This window comes from Ovis aries, chromosome 15 (assembly GCF_016772045.2).
Source record: "Ovis aries strain OAR_USU_Benz2616 breed Rambouillet chromosome 15, ARS-UI_Ramb_v3.0, whole genome shotgun sequence".
In the NCBI taxonomy this organism is placed as follows: domain Eukaryota; kingdom Metazoa; phylum Chordata; class Mammalia; order Artiodactyla; family Bovidae; genus Ovis; species Ovis aries.
Window position 1 is genome coordinate 52942294 of NC_056068.1, and position 27606 is coordinate 52969899.

General features: G+C 40.6%; 2 protein-coding genes across 6 annotated transcripts in view; one reads left to right on the top strand and one right to left on the bottom strand.

Moving 5' to 3' along the window:
* XRRA1 (X-ray radiation resistance associated 1) overlaps window positions 1-948 on the bottom strand; it is a 67079-nt gene extending 66131 nt beyond the window's left edge. For 4 of the 5 annotated variants that reach the window (XM_027979533.2, XM_027979534.2, XM_012096051.4 and 1 more), the window contains exon 1: window positions 749-948. The gene's annotated coding sequence lies outside the window, so the exon portion shown is untranslated. Of the gene's footprint in view, window positions 1-56 lie in introns of all 5 variants that reach the window. The other variant, XM_060400020.1, reaches the window with a different exon arrangement.
* SPCS2 (signal peptidase complex subunit 2) lies at window positions 778-27606 on the top strand. The gene is made up of 5 exons (XM_060400028.1): window positions 778-1224; window positions 15511-15594; window positions 16194-16353; window positions 17840-17975; window positions 26823-27606. The coding sequence occupies exons 1-5, from the start codon at window positions 778-780 to the stop codon at window positions 27007-27009; spliced, it is 1014 nt and encodes a 337-aa protein (XP_060256011.1). The 3' UTR covers window positions 27010-27606.

Here is a 27606-nt window from a genome sequence, read left to right on the forward strand (position 1 = left end):
TTAAGGGACCAGCTCATTCGCCACACACCACCACCCCCCCCCCCCCACACACACACCTGTCTCTTGCTTTCCTCTCTGCTGCTGCAAGAGGAAAGTGAAAGTCGGTCAGTCGTGTCCGACTCTTTGCGACCTCATGGACTACACAGTCCGTGGAATTCTCCAGGCCAGAATACTGGAGTGGGTAGCCTTTCCCTTCTCCAGGGGATATTCCCGACCCAGGAATGGAACAGGGGTCTCCTGCAACTCAGGCGGATTCTTTACCAACTGAGCTATCAGGGGAGCCTGCTGCAAGTGGAGTTCCAATAAAATCTTGCCTCAATTCCTTGCCTGGCCTCTTATCAATTCCTATTGATTAGAGTCCAAGGACCCCTGGTGGTAACAAAGGGAGCATGGCACGGGTTCGATGACACAAACACCTGGCTGCTAAACTAGGTTCTGATACATGTTATCTGGCTTTGGTTAATTTCCTAAGTTTCCTCATCTAACTGTTTCGTCAGGGGACTAAAAGAGGATGGATATATAGGCACTTAAGACAGCGACTGGTAGGCAACAGGCACTCAGTGACTGTGAGTTCTCTTTATCACGAAAATAATATGACAGTCACAGCTGACAGTCACCAGAAAACCAGTAAGTGCAGTAACAAGGCTAAAAAAGGATAAGGACGAGCTCCTACCCCATCCTTGGGAAACACTACATGTGGAGCGGCGGAGACTCTAACCCCTCACGCAAACTAAGTTTCCAGCCGCACCTGCCTCCGGCGTCGCTTCCGCCTCCGAGATGTCCGCGGGGGCGACGTCCCGGTCGGGCGGGATGCGCGCCTCCGAGCCTCCCGGGAATCTCGGAGCCGCTCCACCGTGGCGCCTGCCACTACCTTCTCCACCCCTTAGTAACCGCGACGCGGCGGCCGGCCGAGAAAGCGGCAACCGATGGCTGGAGCTTCTAATTACTACAAGTCCCGGCAAGCCTCGCGGCCACTTCCGCTGGCAACTTCGCGTCAGCCAGCCCCAACTACGGATCCCGATGGACTCCGCGCAGTACGTCACGCCGTCAGTTTCAGCCAATCGGCTTCGGACAAGTTTAGGAGCGGAGGGAAACGCAGAGGCAAGCAAGATGGCGGCGGCGGCTTCTCAGGGCGGGAGAGCCGGTGGTGGCGGAGGCAGTAGTGGAGCTGGCGGTGGCTCCGGCTGCGGGACAGGCAGTAGTCGTAGCGGTTTACTGGACAAGGTGAGAAGTCGATCCTTGGGGACAGTCGAGGCCTGGGGAGCGCCAGGGAGGCAGCGAGTCCTTCTTCCCATCCTCGCCCCCCTTTTCTTCTGCGGCTTCTCAGAGGGAGTTCTCGTTGGCCCACCGTGGGAACCTTAACTTGCGCTTGTAGCCAGCTCCCTACATACCTCAAACCTGGGCTCTCTCCTCTTGAGGACTTTTTTCCTTCTGGGAAGTGTTCCTTCTAAATGCCGGCCACTATAGCTTCTTAAGATAATTTGATTATTCCCACATTTCAGAGCGGCCATTGCTTTTCCTCGGTGGTGCTGGGGAGCCACTGTTGAATCTGCTCATTTCACGGACAGGGAAGATTGAGTCTCGACTGAAGGAAAGCAACTCTTCGAAGTTAGTATAGTCTCCAAGCTCCCACCACGACGGCCACACTAGCATGCTGCTACAGATTCCAGAGTGCTCTTGGGTTTTTGCTTCCTGCAGTTTCTAGGCGTTTTATCCCGATACCCGAATACTGAACTTCGAGTACCGACTTCTCCTACGGCCTAACAGGAAGTCTTTAAGATTTATCTTCTTTTGTTTTTCTTCTCCTTCTACACCCCCCACCTCGTACCTCCTCCCCCTTCTTCTCGCCTGCTACCGGGCCAGGTGAATGTGTCCTGGGTGAATAGAATGCATAAGCTTGCTACCTGTTCACGCTGACCTCTTTTCCCCTCTCTCCATCCAGGTTTTTTTTTTTTTCTTTCTTTCTTTTTTTTTAATGCGGACCTAGGAACTGGGATAAAAGAAAAATTTTCCTGAGTTGGCCTTTCTTGCCCTTTACATAGCATTTTGAAAGAAACAATTGCGTGGAGATCTGGATCCCAGTACTGCTTCTGCCTCTAGTTGCATGACCTTGAAATGTGCTTGTTCTCCCTGTGTCTTATTTCCTTATCTGTAAAATGAATGTATTCTAAGGTTTCTTCCAGTTTTCTCATTGTACGGTCCTGGGTCAGTTTGATGAGAAATGATAAGCTTGGGGTTTTTAACATAGTCAGGATTGTTAACTTTTCATTGAAAACAGCTTTCAGACTCATGTGTCTTTAAGCACCTGCTGAGTGCTTAAGAAATTTATTGAGAGGTTCCTATCCAGATCTTTTTGCTTCTCTTTCTGGGTGTCATTGGTTTTTAATTACATGGGCTTCCCTGGTGGCTCAGACGGTAAAGAATCTGCCTGCAATGTGGGAGACCTGGGTTTGATCCCTGGGTCAGGAAGATCCCCTGGAGGAGGGCATGGCAACCCACTCCAGTATTCTTACCTGGAGAATCGCATGGACAGAGGAGCCTGGCGGGCTACAGTCCATGGGGTCGCAAAAGTTGGACACGACTTAGCAACTAAGCACAGCACCCTTTTAGGGCTTCCCAGGTGGCACAGTGGTAAAGAATCCTCTTGCCAGTGCAGGAGACACAAGAGGCTCAGGTTCAGTTCCTGGGTCAGGAAGGTCCCCTGGAGTAGGAAATACTATTCTAGTATTCTTTGCCTGGGAAATCCCATAGATAGATGGGGTTTCCTGCTAAATCTCATTGGCAGGCTACAATCCATGGGGTCACGAAGAGTCAGACGTGACTGAGCACACATACATACACACACTCTTAACCTTTAAGAGATAGGAACATGTTCTGTCCTGTTCCCGTCCAGCAGTTGAGATGGGAAATTGCACCAAGCTATATGAAAGTATTGAGGATTGATGGTCATTGGGAATTGTTTTCTTGCTGGGTGAGCACCTCATGGCCTGTGTTCATTCTGTTCCATTGAGTGCTCTTGCTTTTTCCTCCACTTCAAGCAGATATTAAGCATGGACAGTCTGCTAAGGCAGTGATTACTGAAAAGTAACATGAAGATGAACAAGTCATTTAACGTCACTGTTTTCCTTTCTTCACCTGAAATATTAGAGTTTGGGGGAGAATCAGATGATACGCATGAATGACCTCTGTAGCTTAAGAATATCTAATTCAGACATGTAATGGCAGAGGAAAAAAAAATAAAAATCCTGCTGTCAGAAAATACTCGGTATAGCAGAGTGTAAGTCCAAAATACTGAACATAAAAGAATTTGGCATTCACTTAGGCACTTTTTACGAAGTTAACGTGAGAGAGAGAATGATCCCTGAGATCCATTTGAAAAGGGGTGGGAGCCCTGGTGGAGCTGGGACCTTATTTTGAGAGACAGATGGCATACCAGGTAAAAATGTCCTTGAACAAAGGTGTGTGGTTGATGCCTGTTGTTTCTTAGGTACTCCGTTGACTGACTGGAATCAGATAGAGAATGGCATGGATGGATTGCCTGAAGTAGGAGTAGGGAGCCTGCTGAAGGTTTTTGAGTCTAATATATTAAGTGGTTTTGGAAGAATCATTCAGATAGTTGGGAGTGGTAGAATTTAAAAGTCTTCTCATAGGCCTCATACCATACTGCTATATGGGGTTTAATACAAAAAGAAAGACATGTTTGAATTTTCGTGCAGCATGTTGAAAACTATATGATGTTGGATAAGTTATGTGGTATTACTGAACTTAAATTTCCTTATATAAACAGTGTGGATGCCCATACATAATTGTGGCTTACTGTGAATATTGTCATATAATAAATTGCTATATGGTCTTTGTAAAGGGCTATAAAAACAGCATGACAAGGTGAGGAGAACCCTAACTTGCTAGCAGAGATAGATGAAAGGCTTCACAAAAGAGAACGTTGGCAGAATTAAGCAAGAAGTGAGGTGCTGAGGAGAGAGAAAATAAATCAGGAGCTGTTTAGTTGTTTTTACTTGGAAACCTTGATTTCAGCCTTACATTGAGTTGTTCTTCCTCTGAAGTCTTTAGCATTTATTGCAGTGGGAATTTAGCTGTCACTTAATGTGACATATTGTTTTGTATCCTGCCCCCAATTAGTATGTCAGTTTCCCATGAGAGGTTCTCTGTGGTGATCAACATAGAATAAGTACTTGAAGCATTGAATTTAGCAAAGAGAAAACTTCATATCTGCTACCCTAGTCTTCAGAAACTGCCTTAGAGCATGGTGCTTCTAACTGTCTGAAAACCAGGGACTGTGGAAGAGAACATGGAGAAAATGAGGGGCTGTTACTTTACATTTCTTCAGTTCGATTTCTTTTTTGGAGGGTTTTTATTTCTTGCAGCTGTAGTTTTATTTGCTGTGAAGAAATGTAATAAAGAAATGCAAATGTGTTTCTAGTTTTCCCTAAACAGATGTGAGTTTCTGGTCCTTTGAAACTGACTTGGAGAACAAAGCAATTCTAGCTTCCTGATCTTAAAAATAGATATGCAAATATAACTTTCTGGCTTCCATCACAGAATAACTTAGATCATTGTAATAACTTATGTCCCCAGAATGCATTAAAGTATTTTGTTCTGTGTAGCAGGCTATAAAAAAAATTTGTTTACTTAATTTGCTCTGGCTATTAAAATTGACATGTGGTATTAAAGCACCAGAGCTTCCATGGTAGCTCAGACAGTAAAGCATCTGGCTTACACTGTGGGAGACCTGGGTTTGATCCCTGGGTCAGGAAGATCCCCTGGAGGAGGAAATGGCAACACACTCCAGTATTGCCTGGAAAATCCCATGCACAGAGGAGCCTGGTGGGCTACATACAGTCCATAGGGTCGCAAAGAGTTGGGCTTGACTGAGTGACTGACACTACTACACTATTAAAGCATGCTTTTTAGAACTGTATCCAGATTTTAATCTCATAGCCAGATTTCTGTCTCCTGGCTGGATTTTTTGGCTATTAAAATTGACGTGTGGTATTAAAATATGCTTTTTAGAGGCTGTACCCAGCCCTTTTAACTTCGTATGTGGATTTGTGGCTCCTGGCTGAACTGTCAACCTGATCTTAACGCAGAGTTTTTATATCTTCGTAGTTGAGAATATAGGTTCTGGTGCCAGGCTGGCTGGCTGGCTTTGAATTCTTGCTCTGCCACTTATCAGAAATGTGTTCTTGGGCAAATTAATAAATCTCTTTGTATCTCAGTTTCCTCATCTGTAAAGTGAGGATAATAATAGTTTTTACCTTGGTTTCTGGTACATAGTAAACATTGAACGAAACAGCTGCCACTAACTAGCTAGTTTCTCTGGATTTCACTTATTAGATAATATTTTTTGTAACGTGTAATGAAGACTATTTGCATCAGACCCTCTTGAGATTTCAGTTAAAAATACAAACTTCCGGACCTCATCCCAGAACCGAATCAGGTTCTCTGGGGGTGGGGCCTGGACAGCTGCATGGTTTCACACATAGCTATTTATTTATTTTTTTCTTTTACATTTTAATAGTTACATCCAGGTTGAGAACGTCTGTCTTAGATGACTTTTTAAATCCCTTCTGATTTGGACATTTAAAGATTTTTTTTTTTTCTTGTTTGATTTTCAACTATTCTGCTTAATCAGTAGTGATTTTTCTAAAGTGTTTGTATTGAAGAGACCTTGAAGTTCATCTGTTCCAGCCTCCTCATTTTAGAGACATACATACAGACATTGATACAGTTGGAGAGGGGAAGATGAAGTGATTTATCCAAGACCACACAATCAGTTACAGTTCCAGAACCTGGCTGCCCAACTCTTAATCCAGTACTCTTACCTTACTTAGCACATTGCCTTTCATACTGGAGCAGACCATGTTCTAGCTAATATAGTAGTGGAAAGAGCATCTGATTTGAAGTTGGAAGACCTAGGCTGAAGCCATGGCTTTGTCACCCACCATCCATGCATCCTTAGACAGGTCATATATACTCTTCTGCTCTGTTCAGTGGGATCTTTGCTTGCCAAACTTGAACAGGGTAGTATGCCTGTACCCTAACCAAGCTCTGACAGAGTGAACAGTTTTATGGCACTACTGTGATGCCTGTGTTTGTGTTTAAAGATGTAAGATGCAGACTTTTAATCGCATTTTGCAAACCAAACTTAAAAAACATGTCAAAACTCATTATTTTTGATTCATCAAGAAAGTTTTTCATATCAAAGGACATTATCACGAAAGTGAAAAGACAGTCCACAGCATGAGAGAAGATATTTGCAAGTCATATATCTGATAAGGGTCTAGGATCTAGACTATATAAAGTGTCTTATAACTTGATAATAAAAAAGACAAACCAATTTTGAAAAGAATAAAGGCTGTGAATTGACTTTTCTTCATAGAAGATCTATTAATACAAATGGTCAGTAAGCACATGAAAAGATCTCAACACCATTAGTTACTAAAGAATGCAAATCAAAACTGCAATGAGAAGCCACTAGGACGGCTATCATAAAAAAAGAAAAATAAGCATTTTTGGTGAGGATATGGAGATATTGGGACCCTCCTGCATTTCTGATGGAAACGTAAAATGATGAAAAAGTTATAGCTCAGCATCTCCCACTCCTAGTTATGAACTCAAGAGAATTGAAAATGTGTCTACACAAAACTTGATCATCGCAGCATTATTTACAATAGCTAAAAGGTGGAAGCAAGCCATAAAAGTGTGGTATATCCATGGCACGAAGTATTATCTGGCCATGAAAAGGGATGAGACACTGACACATGACACGATACAGATGAACCTTGAAAATATACTAAATGAGAAAAGCTAATCACAATAGGCCACATATTATATGATTCCATAGATGAGAAATGTCTGGAATAGGCAGATTCATGCAAACAGAAAGTAGTGGTTACCAAGGCTGGGAGTGGGGTCGTGGTAATTGGAATAACTGTTTATGGGTATGGAGTTTCTTTTGGGGATGATGACAGTGTTTTGGAATTAGATGTTGATGGTTGCATAATGTTGTGAAAAGAATAAAAACCACTGCACATTTTTATATGATGAGTTTTCTGATACATGAATTAGATCTGTTTTTAAAACTCATTCTTTTTATAGCATTTATGAAGTAATCTTTAAAGCATCAAGTTATTTTTTTTAACTACTTACTCATCACTGTATAACACAGTGGTATCATAAATGTTAATAACCTCTCACAGCCCAGCTCCCTGTTTTAGCTGTTGCCTGCACCGTTTCTCTGTTCTGACCTCGATCTTGTCAGATCTCAATAGTGGTTTTTCTTGTTACTGATCTTGAGTTTATGATTCATTGATCAGTTCTTTCTTGAAATATTTTCTTTGTGTGGCTTTTAGAACGCCACTTGCCCTGGTTTTCCTCCTCCACTTATCTGTCTGTATTGTTCAGTTCAGTTCAGTTCAGTTCAGTCGCTCAGTCGTGTCCAACTCTTTGCGACCCCATGAATCACAGCACTCCAGGCCTCCCTGTCCATCACCAACTCCCGGAGTTCACTCAGAGTCGCGTCCATCGAGTCAATGATGCCATCCAGCCATCTCATCCTCTGTTGTCCCCTTCTCCTCCTGCCCCCAATCCCTCCCAGCATCAAAGTCTTCTCCAATGAGTCAACTCTTCGCATGAGGTAGCCAAAGTACTGGAGCTTCAGCTTTAGCATCATTCCTTCCAAAGAAATCCCAGGGTTGATCTCCTTCAGAATGGACTGGTTGGATCTTCTTGCAGTCCAAGGGACTCTCAAGAGTCTTCTCCAACACCACAGTTCAAACACATCAATTCTTCAGCGCTCAGCCTTCTTCACAGTCCAACTCTCACATCCATACATGACCACTGGAAAAACCATAGCCTTGACTAGATGGACCTTAGTCGGCAAAGTAATGTCTCTGCTTTTGAATATGCTGTCTAGGTTGGTCATAACTTTTCTTCCAAGGAGTAAGTGTCTTTTAATTTCATGGCTGCAATCACCATTTGCAGTGATTTTGGAGCCCCCCCAAATAAATTATGACACTGTTTCCACTGTTTCCCATCTATTTCCCATGGAGTGATGGGACCGGATGCCATGATCTATGTTTTCTGTTACTGTTGTTATTTTTTTTCCTGACCTGGAAATACTGGCAAGCCCCTGGCCCTGTCTATGTACACATCCCAAGGAGATACACAGTGTCCTGGCTTAAATACTGTATGTAAGTTAATGACTTCCACATATATGTTTTCAATATAGACCTCTGTTCTGAGCCCCAGATTTATATGTCTCAGTGCCTACTTGCCATAGCTGGAGCCAGTTTACTTACCTCCGCTTACTTAGCTCCGCTTACTTAACCTCCGCTTATTTACCTCCACTTACTTACCTCCATTTACTCTGGTGTTGCCATTAATGTTCATGCTCATAATTAACATGGTAATTTCTAACCTACAACTTAACTCTAGCGATAACCATAGACAGTAATAAGCCACTATTCAGAAGTAATTTTTTTGCAGTATTTTTTGGCCATTTTTATTAAAAAAGAAAAAAAAAGATGGAAATTGAAGATTATGTTACCAGGAGCTATAATATCTCTTTTTGAGATATCTTGGTATTGCTGAATTGTACTCTAAATTAGATGATAGTAAGAGGCTTCAGCAATACGTGAACCATGAACTTCCAGATGTTCAAGCTGGTTTTAGAAAAGGCAGAGGAACCAGAGATCAAATTGCCAAAATCCCCTGGATCATCAAAAAAGCAAGAGAGTTCCAGAAAAACATTTGCTTTATTGACTATGCCAAAGTCTTTGACTATGTGGATCACAATAAACTGTGGAAAATTCTAAAAGAGATGGGAATACTACCTGACCTGCCTCTTGAGAAACCTATATGCAGGCCAGGAAGCAACAGTTAGAACTGGACATGGAACAACAGACTGGTTCCAAATAGGAAAAGGAGTACGTCAAGGCTGTATATTGTCACCCTGCTTATTTAACTTAAATGCAGAGTACATCATGAGAGACGCTGGGCTGGAAGAAGCACAAGCTGGAATCAAGATTACCAGGAAAAATATCAATAACCTCAGATATGCAGATGACGCCACTCTTATGGCAGAAAGTGAAGAGGAACTAAAAAGCCTCTTGATGAAAGTGAAAGAGGAGAGTGAAAATGTTGGCTTAAAGCTCAACATTCGGAAAACAAAGACCATGGCATCTGGTCCCATCACTTCATGGCAAATAGATGGGGAAATAGTGGAAACAGTGAGAGACTTTATTTTGGGGGACTCCACAATCACTGCAGATGGTAATTGCAGCCATGAAATTAAAAGACGCTTACTCCTTGGAAAGAAAGTTATGACCAACCTAGACAGCATATTAAAAAGCAGAGACTTTACTTTGTAAACAAAGATCCGTCTAGTCAAGGCTATGGTTTTTCCTGTGGTCCTATATGGATATGAGTTGGACTGTGAAGAAAGCTGAGCACCGAAGAATTGATGCTTTTGAACTGTGGTGTTGAAGACTCTTGAGAGTCCCTTGGACTGCAAGGAAATCCAACTAGTCCATCCTAAATGAGATCAGTCCTGGGTGTTCATTGGAAGGACTGATGCTGAAGCTGAAACTCTGATACTTTGGCCATCTTACACGAAGATTTGACTCATTGGAAAAGACCTTGATGCTGGGAGGGATTGGGGGCAGGAGGAGAAGGGGACGACAGAGGATGAGATGGCTGGATGGCATCACCGACTCAATGGACATGAGTTTGAGTGAACTCCGGGAGTTGGTGATGGACAGGGAAGCCGGGTGTGCTGACATTCATGGGGTCGCAAACAGTCAGACACTACTGAGCGACTGAACTGAAGCTTCAAGACAAACATCATTTGCTCCCCAAATTGAAGTTTTTCTTATTTTGAACTTACTGCTTTGTGATCTTTTCGCAAATGTGTACATGTGAGAGGTAGGGGTGTGTTATTTTCAACTCAAATAGTATATCAGCTTCTGAGTCTGCCATAAGTTTTCATAATCTTATTTTGGTTTAGAAAATTCTGAAATCACTATTAACTGTAGAGCTTAAACATCTCAAACTCAGCATATGCAAATGGGTATTTCTCGTCTTTCCTGCTGCGCTCCTTCTCTTGGAAAACAACATGACCACTTAGTTATCTAAGCCCAAATTCTAGTAGAGTGGTCACCTCTGTCTTTTCTCTTTCACATTTAATGTACCTAGTCTGATAGTAAGTCCTGCCAGTTGTACCTCATAAATATTCCCTTTTCATCCCCCTGCTGCTGCTCTAATTCAAGCCTGCATCTAAATCGGGCCCCATCTGATGAGTTGATCTCCAGTGTTACTCCCCTCCAGACCTTTTGCTAAGTTGCCTCTAAAAATGACTTTTAAAAAAAAACACAGATTGGTTGTATTGTTCATCTGCTTAAAATATTCTCCATTGCTTGTTTCAGAATAAAGTCTCAAGTCCCTTAACCCAGTGGATAAGGTCATCTAGGATATGCTCCCTCTGTCACGTGCCACATCTCCTGCTATCTTCTGTCTTTGCAGCCTGCAGCCACCGTCTAATCTGAGAGAGGCCAAAGAAGGGAGAAAAAAGGTTTATTAATATTTCTTCAAGCCAACATTAATAAAAAGTTAATAATATTTCTTCGAGTTCCTTTAAAATCAGAGTAGGGTCCTTCTATTGACACAGTTTACCTCTGGTATCCTCATCTCTTCAGTGTGAATTGAGGAATCCTTTGATTCTTACTGCCCAGTTGTCAGGCTAAGGAACTTATGAAGAAATCCACTGAGATCTTTATCACTGCATAACTTTACTTCAGTTTTCACTGTACTAAAATTTTTTATTTCAAATTTGCAGTGGAGAATCATAACTGAAGTTGAATCTTTGTAATGTTCTCTAAAAGCCATCAAATGCCTAAATTTTGTGAATGGTTCATCATCAAGGTTTGATATCAGATATGCTGGCTTGATAAAGTGTGTTGTGTTGATAGTGGCAGGGAAGTGACTTATTTAAGATAGGACTTTTTGAACCATATTTTCAGCCAAATAGCAGTTGGTTTCAAATGGAGGAAAATGGAAAATTCCAAATATTTTATATCCTATAGGTTTTGTTGGCATATTAAGATTAAAATCTTTTTAAGCTTTTCTTAAGTTATTAACTATAACTTACTAGATAAAAGTCAAGATACTTTATGTGACTGTCACTTCAGAGATCTGTTTCCTTTTGGTTTTGATGGCTAATAATTCCTTTCCTTGTATTTTGTGGGAAGCAGTGTAAAGTAATGAAAGAGTACAGGTTTTGAAATCATGAGAACTTGATTAGGTCCCAGCTTTACTACTTTCTAGCTTTCACCTTGGGCAAATTTCTTAGACCGTTAATGTTATGTGTAAAAAGAGGATGCTAGTCAGTTTGGGCTGCTCTAATAAAAATACCATAAATTTATTTCTCACAGTTTTGAGGCTGGGAAGTCTGAGATCCAGTGCCAGCATGGTTGCATCTGGTGACAGCCTTCTTAACTACTTGCAGACAACCTTCTTGTATCCTCACATAGTGGAAAACAGTAGAAGCAAACTCTCATGTCTTTTTATCAAGGCATTAGTCCCTTTCGTGAAGCCCCTCATGACCTAATTACCACCTCCTAAAACCATCACATTCTGGTTTAGGATTTCAATATATGAATTTGGATAGCAGGAGAGGGATGGGGATAATGGACGGAGGCTGGAATAGTAAACCAGGCAAAGAGTAAGACATGGCATCTAAGGAAAGGGGGATCAGCTCAAGAGGAGGTTAAGGGACCCCTCGGAGATGGTAAAGGGAGGCTCCAGGATGACAGTTACACAGTGGGCCTAGAAAGAAGGCCACCTAGACTGAAGCAGGTCAGAAGGCTTCCAGAGAGGTTTCTCTAGTAAGATGAAATTCACAGAATGCTCCATGTGATTGCAGATATTGAGAGGAGATTTAAGAACTGGGGAAGAATTTGAGAATATATTGGTGAGAAATACACTGTCTGACCACGAAAACAGTAATAGCTCCAAGGAAAGCAAAAAACTATGCAGAAAAGGAATCCTAATCTATTACATGACTTAATCTGTGAACAGCATTTATGATCATATTGTAAACTGCAAATAATGATCTAGGAAAAATTAAGGTATTATGTAATAACAAATCAATATTGGTCTACTGTAACTATATTCAAAAGATGGTGAAGGAGGAGCAGGAAAAGTAAATGTGAAAGTGGTAGGGGATGAATTGGTTAAATCTCATCTTTCATGGTGGGTGAAAAAAGTCAGAAGACTTAATGCTGAACACTGAAAATAATATTATAAACTTTTCCCTAAGATTTGGGAGGTGGATACCCCAAAAATCAGCCTAAGGAATTGAAGTTAGTGTCTGTGGGGAATGGGAAATGGACAATGGTCAGGAGTGTCTCAAGGGAGGGAAAGCAGGACTGGTAATTCTTTTTTTTTTTTTTTTTTTTTAAATTTTAATAACTTAACAGAACTCTTTAAACCATGTGTGTATATGACCTTAGTGCAAATATTAGCTTAGTCAACACTGATTGTTGATTGTGCCCAATATACATGTATCTCTAATACATAAGGAATGAGGGGAAGAGGAATTGTGTGCCAGGTTACCACATCTGCTATATCTCAGTTGGCAATACTGCCTGTGTATCAAAGCTCCCAGGGATCGCCCTGCTCTGTTAGTCACTAGAAGTACCCGCAGGGCCATATTCTTGGGTAAGATTTATTACAGCAGATGAACACAAAGCAAAATCAGCAAAGGGCAAAGGTGAATAGGGTGAAGTCCAGAGGAAATCAAGGGCAGGAGTCGAGAGTCCTCTCCCACTAAAATCCCACGGGTTGTGCTTAATTCCTTTAACAACAATGTGATATGATGTGTGTGAAGTGTTGTCTGCCAGGGGATCTCACTAGAGACTCAGTGCCCAAGTTTTTATTAAGGGGCTGATTAAATAGGCACCATCTCCCTGGTCCGTGCCAAAATTCCAGACTCCTAGAAGAAAAACAGGTATTTAGCATAAACCACATTGTTTATGCAAACAGTTTAGGCATAGTGAGCTACTCTTTATCACTTGGGGAAAGTTTTAATATCAGTGTAGGAATCCATTTACCAGCCAACCTCCCACATGCCAGCCAAGAGCCATCCTTTTACACAGGTTTTTCTAAGGATGGCAGTCTAAGATCTATATTTCTTTTCTGCACAGAATTTTCTTGTGATTTATCCTGGGAGGTTCAACATAAAAGAAACCAACCTTTGCTTTGTCTTATTTATTAACTACAAAGGAAGATAATTCACTCTTAGGGTTGAGGAAGAGAAGTGAGGGTAAGAAAATGGTTTCTAAAATACCTTGAATAGCAGTGGAGAGAACATGGTGAATATCATACATTTTAGTTGATGGACAGTTTTTGAGAATGATGGAAAATGTCCACCCTCCTGCCCCTTTTCCAGATGTGTCTCTGTGCTACAGCAGAGATGCTATTTGCTGTGACATAGGCTAAGGTTTTTCATGTACACCGAATGAATGATGCTCCCATCTCTTCAGAAATCAGTTATAAATTTTCTTGGTCATGTAACTGACTGGAAATGTTGTTGTTCCACTTATTGAAGATCCTTCTAGGTATCAGTGGAATTAGAACTGAGGCTATATTAGAACAGATTGTGATGGCTTCTAATGCATTTTATCCCCCAAAATTGCCAAGAAATTATACTCTGAATTGTGGAAGCAAGTTTCTTTTCTCTAATGCACTGCAAGTAGTGACGTGTGGCTGAGTTTCTATAAGAACATCATTTTTTTGGAATGAGCCAAAAAAGATTTAATGACTTTCATTCATAAATAATTCAAATTCTGTCACGGATTCTGGCTGTACAGGTTTCCTTCTTTTGCTCGCTGTTACCAAAATGGGATTTACAAAAGTAAGTATAAGCAAGCTATTTAGCTAGATAGCCTGTTAATTTCTTCTTGGTTCGATTTGTGTTTTTAAAATTACGTGTCATGTTTGATTTGTAGGCTGGCAGGCTGTTAGAATCTTATTACAGCATGCTGCCGGTAGTAATTTCTCAAAGAAAATTCTTGTTTTTATGAGACACAAAGGAGAGAAGCCTTGATTTGAGTTTTAATCACTTGAAGTATGACTGTTTTAGCTCATGCATTTTCTCCCAACAGACTTCACAGAGTAGTTTTTCTTTTCTATGTAATAGCATGTAGAATTACAAAATTAAGTTTGATGAATTATATTTTTGTGTTCCTTTAAAATCTCACGTTTTACAGATATTTATTCCATCTCTTTATTTCTTGTCCGCAGTATCTCTGAACTTGTGCTCAGAGAGTTAAATAATATTAAGATTTCTTCTCTGTCCTTCAGTAAAATCTATACTAAAGTCAAATGAATTTTGGATTGTCTGCTTGTTTGTAATTTTTATGACACTCGATATTTGTTCACTTGATCTGAAAAAATTGAGTTGGGCATATGATCTGTAAAAAAGACAGGTTTATCAGATTATTTCTGTACCCTGTTTCACTTAACCTACATTCACATAATCACTTGCATTTGAGAAAAAAAAATTTACAGAATCTGTTCACATGGTTAACAATGAAAGAGGTACACATTGAAAAGTCTCCTTCCCACCCATGTCCCTTAGCCTTTTCAGGATATCTGGGTGAACCATAGTTTGTTTAACCAGTCTGGTGTAAGTGAGCACTTGAGTTATATTTTTACAGTTGCAAATGTGCTGCAGTGAATAACCTTTTATATTATTTAATGTCTGTGCATATAAGGAAAAATTCCCAGAAGTGGGAAGTTGAATCCAAGATGCTAAGTTATCTTCTGTAGGTGTTACACCTTTTTGAACTTCTACCAGCAGTGCGTGTGAGAGAATCATTTGCCTTTAATTAGCACAGTATTTGGGAACCTTTATAAACCTATACAGATGAGGGAAACTGAAGCAGGCTTTGTCCAAAGTCACATACCTAATTGGTGATAGGACTCAGTTTTTAATTCAAAATGTTCTTTCCAAAAGGCTACACTGAATCTGCTGTTTTCTTACTTAGATGTGCTGGTAAAATGTCGGGAGACAAAAATGTATTAAAGAAGACCATCCTTTTGTTAGTGTCTGGATGGATGTTGTCTAAGTTTTGTAGTCGCAGAGTGATAGGATGAACAAATGGAATTCCTTTCTGTTCCCACATTTGGATATAATGGGGATGGGATATTTGAGCTCACACTACAGTCTCTACAACCCATGCCAGTGTTCTACCCTTGTAGATTTGACTTTTCAGCATGGAGACTGGCAACATCATATGATTACCAGCTGATTCTAGTGACCTAGTTTCCTTCAAATTCATCTTCAAGTGTTTTGTTGTTTAGCTGTTCAACATCAGGAGAGAGAATGAATGTTATGTATACTTGAGGATGCTCTTAAGGAAGTAGTTCACTTTACTTTTAGTGAGATGCCATGTCTTTTAATGCACAGGTTATCAATTTGTTTTACAGTGGAAGATTGACGATAAGCCTGTAAAAATTGACAAATGGGATGGATCAGCTGTGAAAAATTCTTTGGATGATTCTGCCAAAAAGGTACTTTATTGGGGACAGAGGTGAGGGGGAGTGTCTTTTAGTTCATGTACAGCTGATGGCACATCTCTTGCAGGACTTTTTTTTTTCTGTGTGTTGGAATGACTTTAGTTTTCAGTATTAGGAATTGAGACAGAAAGCATTTTCTGAACCTTGCAGTACATATAGGGGAGCATATGTTAAAATATAATTATTACTTACCTCAAATTTCTCTTCAAATTCTTTAATTCCAGAAAACTAGTAATCTGTTGTTTTTGAGATTAATTGCCTAGAGGCAAGAGGGTTGAGGGAATATAGGACGGGCATGCATGATTGATTATCTCTCTATTTTAAAAGGGAAAAGAAAATTTTAGCTTCAGTCTAAAGAAGAAGATAAGGATTTAAAATGTGTCAGAAGTTGATGAGCTTTTTCTCTGCGATTTTTGTAAACACATTTAGTCTTTTTTTTTTTTTTTTTTGCTCTGAGTGGCAAAATCCTGATTGGAGAGAACTACTTGGTCATTTAAATGATTATCATAACTTTCATCATGGAAATTAAGAAAAAAAGCAGGTACAAGGAGGGAAGTAGTCCTACTATCTTGGTTCCTTGTTCTTCTCACTAGGTACTTCTGGAAAAGTACAAGTATGTGGAGAATTTTGGTCTAATTGATGGTCGCCTCATCATCTGTACCATCTCCTGTTTCTTTGCCATTGTGGCTTTGATCTGGGATTATATGCATCCCTTCCCAGAGTCCAAACCTGTTCTGGCCTTGTGTGTTATATCATATCCTTTAAGCTCAGGTTTGTTTTCTACTGACAGTTTTTTAAAAAATCTCTACTGATATTCTTCTCTGCTTCCTACAAAAAAAAAAACAACCAGACTTTCACCTTGGGGCCTGCTGATGTTAGGATGTAACATCATGAAACGTGAGCATCTGTAAATTTGTTATAATTATTGATATTTTAGATTCAGTATGGTTATTTTATTTTTAATTCTGTCAGTTATTATTGTAGAGGTTAAGTGTGAGCACCTAGTGGCAAAACACTTAGCCAGGCTTCTCTGACCTTCACTATCTCCTGGAATTTGTTCAGACTAATGTCAGTTGAGTTGGTGATGCCATCCAGCCATCTCATCCTCTGTGTACAAACTGATCTCAAGTCATAGTCCCAGAATTTGCATCTTGACTCTTCAGCATCACACAAACCAACCCATTATGACCTTTTTCACAATTAAGGCAGTTCAGAAGAATATGCCATGGGTTCTAGAGACAGTTCCCAAAGGAGTTCCAAAGAGGTTTGAACAATGACAGCAACCTTATTATATGGCCTCCCAAGAAACTGCCTTAATGGAATTTCGTTTGTTTGGTTATACTTGCTTAAAACAAAACAGGATCTTGCCATTTTTATAATCATACCATTTTAATACACAATAGTAATGAGTACCATTATAAATGTCTTCTGTGTGCTATACTCTAAAATGTATATATACCATCACTAAATCTAATGACAATTCTAAAAAGTCTGTTCAGTTGCCATTTTAGAGGCAACAGTGTTAAGCCTTGGAGTAAGGAGTTATTTATCGAGGTTACATTGGTTAAAAAATAGAATTCAAATTTAGGACTACTTTACTCCAAAGCTTATTCACTTTCCCATATTTAAATGACATATGTACACAGAGTTCTTATGCCAGTTTCTGGCACGCAAGAACCCAAACACGGTAGCTAGTACTGTCAAAAACTGAGTTTAATAATAAGCCTACATGTATGTACGAAGTAATTGTTCTTACAGTAAGCTAAACTGTTGTAGTTGCCCATCTAGCCTACTTAGTAGAGCATGAGACTCTTCGGTAAACTGCTTTGAAGTCAGTTTCCCTTTCTTTTAATCACCCTTGAAATTAGTTATGTGGTCAAGTCCACTGTGGTTATTTGTTTTTTATTGTATGGAGAAATGAACACAAGTCTTGACAAACTGGGTAATAGAGGATCTTATATATGTTGTCCTTGAACAGAAGAGAGAGAGCTGGTTTATGCCCTCTACCTTTTTCCTTTCTTCCTGAGATGTTCTTTGCAGAACTAACCAGAGAGATCCTTGCGTCTCTTGCAATAAACATAAGCATGAATACGAAGTAATTAAAATTTAGTGTTTTTACAGCAAGACAAAACTGTGTTCTTTAAAACTATTATGGAAGTTTTTGTAGCCCTTGCCTGTCAGTTTGTGTTATTTCTCTTTTGTGTGTATGTTGTGTATTTTCCCCTTAACTGTATCTGCACCTATTTTGTGATGATGGGGATCCTGACCATTTATACTTCGTATAAGGAGAAGAGCATTTTTCTTGTGGCACACAGGAAAGATCCTACAGGCATGGATCCTGATGATATCTGGCAACTGTCGTCCAGTCTCAAAAGGTATGACTGTCCTCACAGATTCCTAAATCCTGAGGTTGGATTTTCTCTGGGTGTTTAGTCATTATCAACAGACTATTATATGTCTACTCTTCGCAGATCAGAGTGCTAGTCATATAAAGTGAAGAAAGTATTATGAATGAACTAGAAGATTTTTCCTTTCACACTTCTGAGATTGTATTATCACAGAAGTGCTCTGAGGATAAATTGTGGGAGAAAGTAACTTTGGTGGAAGAATGAAGAACAATTCTGTTTCCTTGTGGCCAATAAATGAAGCCATTAGAGAGCAGAACTATAAACTATATATAAAACTATAAAGGCCAGAGGTATGAAGTCAGTTGTCTTTGAAGAACCTCCTTAGCTTCTTTGTCTTCTGTGATCCTGACTGCAGTCTGGGTAATCAGAAATCCTGAAGCAGTGAACGGGGCAACTCAGAGAAGCACAATTCAGTCTGTTTCTGACTAGTGAAAGGTGTACTTTGTGCAACTGACACCTCAGGTCTTCTAAGTATCCAGAACAGGGTTCAAATTCCAGCTCACCTCTAGCTGTGTGACTTTTGGTATATTGGGTAAACTAGTTGAGCCTTTCAGTTCAGTTCAGTTGCTCAGTCGTGTCCGACTCTTTGTGACCCCATGAATCGCAGCACACCAGGCCTCCCTGTCCATCACCAGCTCCCAGAGTTCACTCAGACTCGCGTCCATGGAGTCAGTGATGCCATCCAGCCGTCTCATCCTCGGTCGTCCCCTTCTTCTGCCCTCAATCCCTCCCAGCATCAAAGTCTTGTCCAGTGAGTCAACTCTTTGCATGAGGTGGCCAAAGTACTGGAGTTTCAGCTTTAGCATCATTCCTTCCAAAAAATCCCAGGGCTGATTTCCTTCAGAATGGACTGGTTGGATCTCCTTGCAGTCCAAGGGACTTGCAAGAGTCTTCTCCAACACCACAGTTCAAAAGCATCAATTCTTCGGTGCTCAGCCTTCTTCACAGTCCATCTTCACAGTCCAACTCTAACATCCATACATGACTGCTGGAAAAACCATAGCCTTGACTAGACGGACCTTAGTCAGCAAAGTAATGTCTCTGCTTTTAAATATGCTATCTAGGTTGGTCATAACTTTCCTTCCAAGGAGTAAGCATCTTTTAATTTCATGGCTGCAGTCACCATCTGCAGTGATTTTGGAGCCCCCCAAAATAAAGTATGACACTGTTCCCGCTGTTTCTCAGTCTGTTTCCCATGGAGTGATGGGACCGGATGCCATGATCTTCGTTTTCTGAATGTTGAGCTTTAAGCCAACTTTTTCACTTTCCTCTTTCACTTTCATTAAGAGGCTTTTTAGTTCCTCTTCACTTTCTGCCATAAGGCTGGTGTCATCTGCATATCTGAGGTTATTGATATTTCTCCCGGCAATCTTGATTCCAGCTTGTTTCTTCTAGTCCGGGGTTTCTCATGATGTACTCTGCATATAAGTTAAACAAGAAGGGTGACAATATACAGCCTTGACGTACTCCTTTTCCTATTTGGAACCAGTCTGTTGTTCCATGTCCAGTTCTAACTGTTGCTTCCTGGCCTGCATACAGATTTCTCAAGAGGCAGGTCAGGTGGTCTGGTATTCCCATCTCTTGAAAAATTTTCCACAGTTTATTGTGATCCACACAGTCAAAGGCTTTGGCATAGTCAATAAAGCAGAAATGGATGCTCTTCTGGAACTCTCTTGCTTTTTCCGTGATCCAGCGGATGTTAGCAGTTTGTTCTCTGGTTCCTCTGCCTTTTCTAAAACCAGCTTGAACATCAGAAAGTTCACGGTTCACGTATTGCTGAAGCCTAGCTTGGAGAATTTTGAGCATTACTTTACTAGCGTGTGAGATGAGTGCAATTGTGCGGTAGTTTGAGCATTCTTTGGCATTGCCTTTCTTTGGGATTGGAATGAAAACTGACCTTTTCCAGTCCTGTGGCCACTGCTGAATTTTCCAAATTTGCTCGCTTATTGAGTGCAGCACTTTCACAGCATCATCTTTCAGGATTTGAAATAGCTCTACTGGAATTCCATCACCTCCACTAGCTTTGTTCGTAGTGATGCTTTCTAAGGCCCACTTGACTTCACATTCCAAGATGTCTGGCTCTAGATGAGTGATCACACCATCGTGATTATCCAGGTCATGAAGATCCTTTTGTACAGTTCTTCTGTGTATTCTTTCCATCTCTTCCTAATATCTTCTGCTTCTGTTAGGTCGATACCATTTCTATCCTTTATCGAGCCCATCTTTGCATGAAATGTTCCCTTGATACCTCTAATTTTCTTGAAGAGATCTCTAGTCTTTTCCATTCTGTTGTTTTCCACTATTTCTTTGCATTGATCACTGAAGAAGGCTTTCTTATCTCTTCTTGCTATTCTTTAGAACTCTGCATTCAGATGCTTATATCTTTCCTTTTCTCCTTTGCTTTTCACTTCTCTTCTTTTCACAGCTAGTTGTAAGGCTTCCCCAGACAGCCATTTTGCTTTTTCACATTTCTTTTCTATGGGGATGGTCTTGATCCCTGTCTCCTGTACAGTGTCACGAACCTCATTCCATAGTTCATCAGGCACTCTGTCTATCAGATCTAGGCCCTTAATCTATTTCTCACTTTGAGCCAGTGTCAGACTTTATTTTTGGGGGCTCCAAAATCACTGCAGATGGTGACTGCAGCCATGAAATTAAAAAACGCTTACTCCTTGGAAGAAAAGTTATGACAAACCTAGATAGTATATTCAAAAGCAGAGACATTACTTTGCCGACTATGGTCCGTCTAGTCAAGGCTATGGTTTTTCCAGCAGTCACGTATGGATGTGAGAGTTGGACTGTGAAGAAGGCTGCGTGCCGAAGAATTGATGCGTTTGAACTGTGGTGTTGGAGAAGACTCTTGAGAGTCCCTTGGACTGCAAAGAGATCCAACCAGTCCATTCTGAAGGAGATCAGCCCTGGGATTTCTTTGGAAGGAATGATGCTAAAGCTGAAGCTCCAATACTTTGGCCACCTCATGCGAAGAATTGGCTCATTGGAGAAGACTTTGATACTGGGAGGGATTGAGGGCAGGAGGAGAAGGGGACGACCGAGGATGAGATGGCTGGATGGCATCACGGACTCGATGGACCTGAGTCTGAGTGAACTCTGGGAGTTGGTGATGGACAGGGAGGCCTGGCGTGCTGCAATTCATGGGGTTGCAAAGAGTCGGACACGACTGAGCGACTGAACTGAACTGAGGGTAAAAATGACTTGTAGAGTTGTTGTTAGGTTGCCAGCTGGTATACATAGTTGACTTTTGAACAATAGGAGTTTGAACTGCATGGGTCCACTTATATATGGAGTTTTTTCCTTTCAGTTAAATACTGAAGTACTGCATGATCTATTATTGGTTGAATCCACATATTTGGAACTGTGGATACAGAGGAACCATCTATATAGAGGAGTAACTATAAGTTCTATGTGGATTTTCAACTGCACAGAGGGTCAGCAACCTTAACACTGCCCCCGTAATGTTCAGCTGTACACCAAGAATTGTGAAAGCAAGTATCTGTTGAGCATTTACTATGTACTGAGTATTGTGCCAACCTCATTGTCTCATTCAAACCTTAGAACAACCCATTTTAAAGATAAGAACACAGACTCAAAGGGTTTAATTAATTTTTCCATGGTTATAAAGCTCAGAAGTGAATTTAGCCCATGCCTGAACTCATGCTGTCAGTCACTATCCTAAAAACACATGGTAATGTTCTAGCATGTAGTAGCCTCTCCAATTACTCACATATATGAAGGTAAGTGTAGCATCAATGCCATGCAGCCTCTCATTACCAGCCTGTGGTGATGCCTGTGAGGAGGAGCTGGGCTTCATTCTAATATTGCACCAGAGTTCTTATCTGCTGGCAGGACTCATAGATGCCATTTTGGTCTCAGCTGTCATAAATCTATACTCTGTATCAGAGCACTCAAGCAGAATTGCAGAATTCTAGACCCAAGCAACATCCTAATTTCATTGTATACATTCTGACTTAAATATTTTTTAATAGCCTTACTGAAATACAGTTTCCACACCATATTTAAAGTAGTTCAATGGTTTCTTAATGTTTTTAAAAATTTTGCAATCATCACCACAGTCAATTTTAAAACATTTTTATCCTTGCCAAAAGAAACTCTGTACCTTTTATATAACAGTTATTTCTCTATCCCCTCATTCTCCGAAACCTTAAGTAACCACTAATCTGCTCTCTGTCTCTATATTTCCCTCTTTGGGATATTTCATACAGATGGAATCACACAATATGTGATCTTTTGTAATTGGCTTCTTTCACTTAGTATAATATTTTCAAGGTTCAAACATGTCATCAATATTTTATTCCTTTTTGTGCCAAATAATATTCCATTGCATGGATATACTACATTTTTCTTAATCCACTTACTAGTTGAGGGCCATTTGAGTTGTTTCCACCTTATGGCTGTTAAGAATAATGCTGCTGTAAACATTTATGTGTAAGTTTTTATGTGGACAAACATTTTAATTTCTCATATACCTAGGAGAAGAATTGCTGTGTCGTCTGGTAACTCTTTGCTTGAGGAACTGCCGGACTCTTTTCCGAAACAGCTGTACCATTTTACAGTCCCGCTAGCAGTATATGAGGGTTCTGATTTTTTTTTTCCACATTGACTGCTGACTTTTACCAACTGCCACATTGTTGGTGCCTTTGGAGAGGAAGTATGCCACCTTGTTCATTCTCCTTGTAGTTAAATACAGACTCACTTCTCTCTGCTTGGAGATGGCTCCTGGTTCATTGACGTTCTCTTTAACATAGCTCCTTTCAGAAGGCTTAATCAATGATTTCAGTATCCCAGTAGATGATTGTTTTAGGATGCTGGCCTCTTAGCTTTACTTTCTCTCCTCTGATTTTCTTGTTTTCTGCAGTGTCTTAAATACTTCCTTTGAGAGACACCCTAGATCTTGGTATTCAGTTCAGTTCAGTCACTCAGTCGTGTCCAACTCTTTCCCCATGAATCGCAGCACGCCAGGCCTCCCTGTCCATCACCAACTCCCGGACTTCACTCAGACTCAAGTCCGTCGAGTCCATGATGCCATCCAGCCATCTCATCCTCGGTCGTCCCCTTCTCCTCCTGCCCTCAATCCCTCCCAGCATCAAAGTCTTTTCCAATGAGCCAGTTCTTCGCATGAGGTGGCCAAAGTACTGGAGCTTCAGCTTTAGCATCATTCCTTCCAAAGAAATCCCAGGGTTGATCTCCTTCAGAATGGACTGGTTGGATTTCTCTGCAGTCCAAGGGACTCTCAAGAGTCTTCTCCAACACCACAGTCCAAAAGCATCAAATCTTCGGTGCGCAGCCTTCTTCATAGTCCAACTCTCACATCCATACATGACCACAGGAAAAACCGTAGTCTTGACTAGACGGACCTTAGTCGGCAAAGTAATGTCTCTGCTTTTGAATATACTATCTAGGTTTGTCATAACTTTTCTTCCAAGGGGTAAGTGTCTTTTAATTTCATGGCTGCAGTCACCATCTGCAGTGATTTTGGAGCCCAGAAAAATAAAGTCTGACACCGTTTCCACTGTTTCCCCATCTATTTCCCATGAAATGATGGGACCGGATGCCATGATCTTCTTTTTCTGAATGTTGAGCTTTAAGCCAACCTTTTCACTCTCCATTTTCACTTTCATCAAGAGGCTTTTTAGTTCCTCTTCACTTTCTGCCGTAAGAGTGGTGTCATCTGCATATCTGGTATTATTGATAATTAATTTCATTTTTTAAATATCTCACTCTCTGACCACTGCTTTATATTTTTCTAGTTTGTCTCTTTCTTGTTCTCTTGCCCCAACAGTTCTTCAGCCCCAGTGGCATCCATAATCCTTGAGCCCACCATCTTTTCCCTGGCCCTCTTCTCTTCATTGTCTCACTTACTCCTTACCTAGCTTAGCTTCCGTGGTGTTTCTATATTCCAGTTACTCTCTCACTGTCCTTGAAGGTCTTTCCTACCTTCTCTGTTCTCAAACCTCTTGCTCTCCTCCCCGACTTCACTGTCAGCTGCTTTTGTTTCTGGGGAGAGAGCAGCAGCCGGAAGTCTGCCATCTTTATCCACCTGCAGCACTCCTCACACTCTGCCTTCTTCCTCAGTTCCTATCTGAAGCCTCCTCTCCAGTCATCCACTTGATTCTATCCCTCCCTGATTACTTGGTGCTTCCCTCTCTGCTGGGTCATTTTTTCCTGGCATACAAGTAAGTTGTAATTTGTCCCAAGTGAGAAAGTTGTTTTTCTTTTCCCTTATCCTCCTCACATGGTCTTGTCATTTCTCTATTCCTTTTGTTGTCTTCTCCCATTATCTCTTGGATTTGCTTTTCTTCAGTTCTCTTTCCTCATTCTGTTTGACCTGTCACATTTGACACAGTGAATAATTCTCTCCTTGTTACACTTTTTTGAAAAACTAGACTTCTAGAATACCATAATCTTATAATTCTTATCTTTTTGTGTCTGTTCCTTAGTGTCCTCTGTGATTCCTTATCCCCTTTCTCTAAATTCGAAATGCCACTAGTGCCTATTCCTAGCATCTCTTTTCTGTCTGTATTCACTCACTAGGTGTAATCCTAGCCAGACTTCCAGGACTTTAAATACCATTTGTAATAGTGAAGATTTCTAAATCTGTGTTTCATCCTAGACCTCTTCTCCAAACTCCACTGTCCCAGCTTTCTATTTGACATTGGATCCTAATAAGCATCTCAGAATTAACATATCTAAAACCTAACTCTGCTATCCCTCATCTAAGCCTGCTTTTCCTTGTTTTCCTCATCTCAGTAAAGGGCAGCTCCATCCTTCTAGTTATTCAGGTCAGAACTCTGGAATCATTTTGTCTCCTCTACCTCTCAGTCCTTTGAATAGGTTGTCAGCGAATTCTGTCAGCTCTACTTTCTAATTATATTCATTCTGACCGCTTAATATCTCCACCTTGACCATCATCTCTCAATTAGGTTACTGTAATAATGTCCTAATGGACCTCTGCAGCTGTTCTCCCTGCCCATAGTCTATTTCCAATACAGTGGGCAGAATGATCCTTTTAAAACATAAGGCAGATCAACTCAATCCTCAGCTCAAAATCCTCTCACACAGAGAAAAGCTAAAATCCTAAGCATAGCTTAGAAGTCCATACTTATGTAGCTGCACCCTCTACACATTTGCAGACACACCATAGCCTGTGGCTCTCATCTTCTCCCTCTCCGTTTTGTTTGCATTGGCCTCCTTTCTGTTGTTAAGACATTCTGGGTATGTGCTTGCCTTTGCATTTACTGTATTCTGCCTGGAATATACTTTTTCCAGATAGCTTGTTCTCTCACGTTCTTTTAGGCTATGCTCAAACATCTGCTTAGTGACGACTTTGCATATTTAAAAGAACATCATAATTTTTATTTTATTGCTGGTTCCCTCACACACACTGAAAGTCTCAAAAGACAGAGAGATTTGTCTGTTGTATTCATTGATGTATATCCTTAGCATCCAATACTGCCTAGTCCTGAATACTGGTTGGTCCTGAATAAATATTTGTTGAATCAATGAGTAGCTATTAGATTAGATTAGATTGTGTCCTGCCATCAGAGCCATGGAACTGGGCTCAAAAGTCCAAAAATTACTGTGATATCAGTTAGAAGCAGTTGAGCAGAGCTTGAAAAAATTTTTTGAGGTGTTGAAAGTATTCAAGGACCTTTTCTCCTATCTATCCAGGTTGAAAGTAACTGGCTAGACAACAATTTATTGAGCAGTGATTTTTTTTTTTTGAGCACTGGTTAATGATAGGCACTGTTATAACAATGATCCTATAAAGTGGGTGGGACTTTCCCTCTTTTAAATATGCAGGAAAAAATCTGAGGCTCAAGCATCTGCTTCCTCTAAAGGTAATATCAACCTGACAATCCACTGAATATGCCCTAATTAAATGGAGACAGAAACAGGTAGGGATGGCAGGGGAGGAACATTGGCCTACCAGGGGTTGATGTCATAAATCCTCTTGAATGAATGGAGATAGTAAAGGCCTTCAGGATACCTTAAGGTCTAGCTAAAAGGGATCTCTGGAATTCATGGAGTAAAAGATACTGCTAGCCTGGGATCAGGACAGAACCTGAAGCTAGGTTGATTACACGGAGCAAGGACCCAGCAGCCTGGAATTGGGGAACATCTGTGAAAGCAAAGGTTCTTCATTTATTCATCATGATTTGATTACCTAGCAAGTGCCAGGCTAAGAATAGAAAACAAGACAAAATCCTTCCCCTCAAAAATCCCTGAAACTAGTAAAGAACACAAATATGTGATTATCGTTTCAATAGATAATTTCATTGACAGCACAGGAGCCTATCATTAGACCTAGCAGATGATGGGCACCAAGTATTTGGAGTGACTGATGGATGGTGTATGTATGACAAAGGCGAGACATCTAACTCAATTTGGGAAGATTTTCCCAGAAAAGTTTATGCCCAAGTATAGTATTAAGAAATGGGACCTAATCAGGTAAGACGATACTGGCAATACCCTTCTACCATAACAGCGAAGTAAAGGGCAGAAGTGAAAGAAGATAGTCCATGTGATTTAGCAGTCTATGACAAGGTAAAGGAGGCACGTAGTACTTAAATCGGGGGGACATAGCAGCACCTACAAATCAGATTTTTTTATCCTGAACGTCCCCTAATTTTTATTTTTTTTTTTTGGAAAGGATAACGCTGTATGTTCCCTACATCACCAGTAGCCTGCTCAGTGCTATTCTTCAAAAACTCTTGGTGCTCTGTTGTTACTGGCTGAATGTCTGTGTTTGGTTTTTGGTTTGTCATCTTTGCTCAGGTTCGATGATAAATACACTCTGAAACTGACCTTCATCAGTGGAAGAACGAAGCAGCAACGGGAAGCGGAGTTCACCAAGTCCATTGCTAAGTTTTTTGATCACAGCGGGACTCTGGTCATGGACGCATATGAGCCTGAGATATCAAGACTCCATGACAGTCTTGCCACAGAAAGAAAAATAAAATAGCTGCTTCTAAAAGCAGCTGTCTTTTGGCTGGATCTTGCCAAATTAAGGGGTGAAGGAGAAAGAAACCGAGAACTTAATATGAATAAAGTAAGAAATGTTAAAAATGTCCCTGTTTTGTCTTGAAATTTTAGTTCATTCTGGATACGTAGAAACTTCTAGCTCAGTTATGAGAAGCTGTAGCTCTGATATCTAGCTATAGCCTCTTTGGTCTGCTGATTGCATTGTTTTGATTTGCTCTTCTGGAAAAGCATTTTTGCTAAAAACCATACAGACTTCCTCCTTCATACCTAGCAGTACTTTATAGAGTATAGCTTTGTGCCATGCAGCATTTGAAGACTCAATTTTTAAAATTGTTAACCTGTTGCTGACCTTTTTATGTTAATTCCTGTTTCAACAGCTGTTTCCCTTAATTCAGGATACAACTTCTTATGTATGACAGTTTCATTTCACACACCATTTTTGTGGGTGTGTATATATCTGACTTGGGGAGAATTGGGGGAAAAAACATAGCTTTTTAATTTGTTTAAGAGAGACTTTCTGCCTGTTACGTTTTGTGCTTTTAACTAATTAAAGAAGCCAATGGCATTTTTAGTTTTA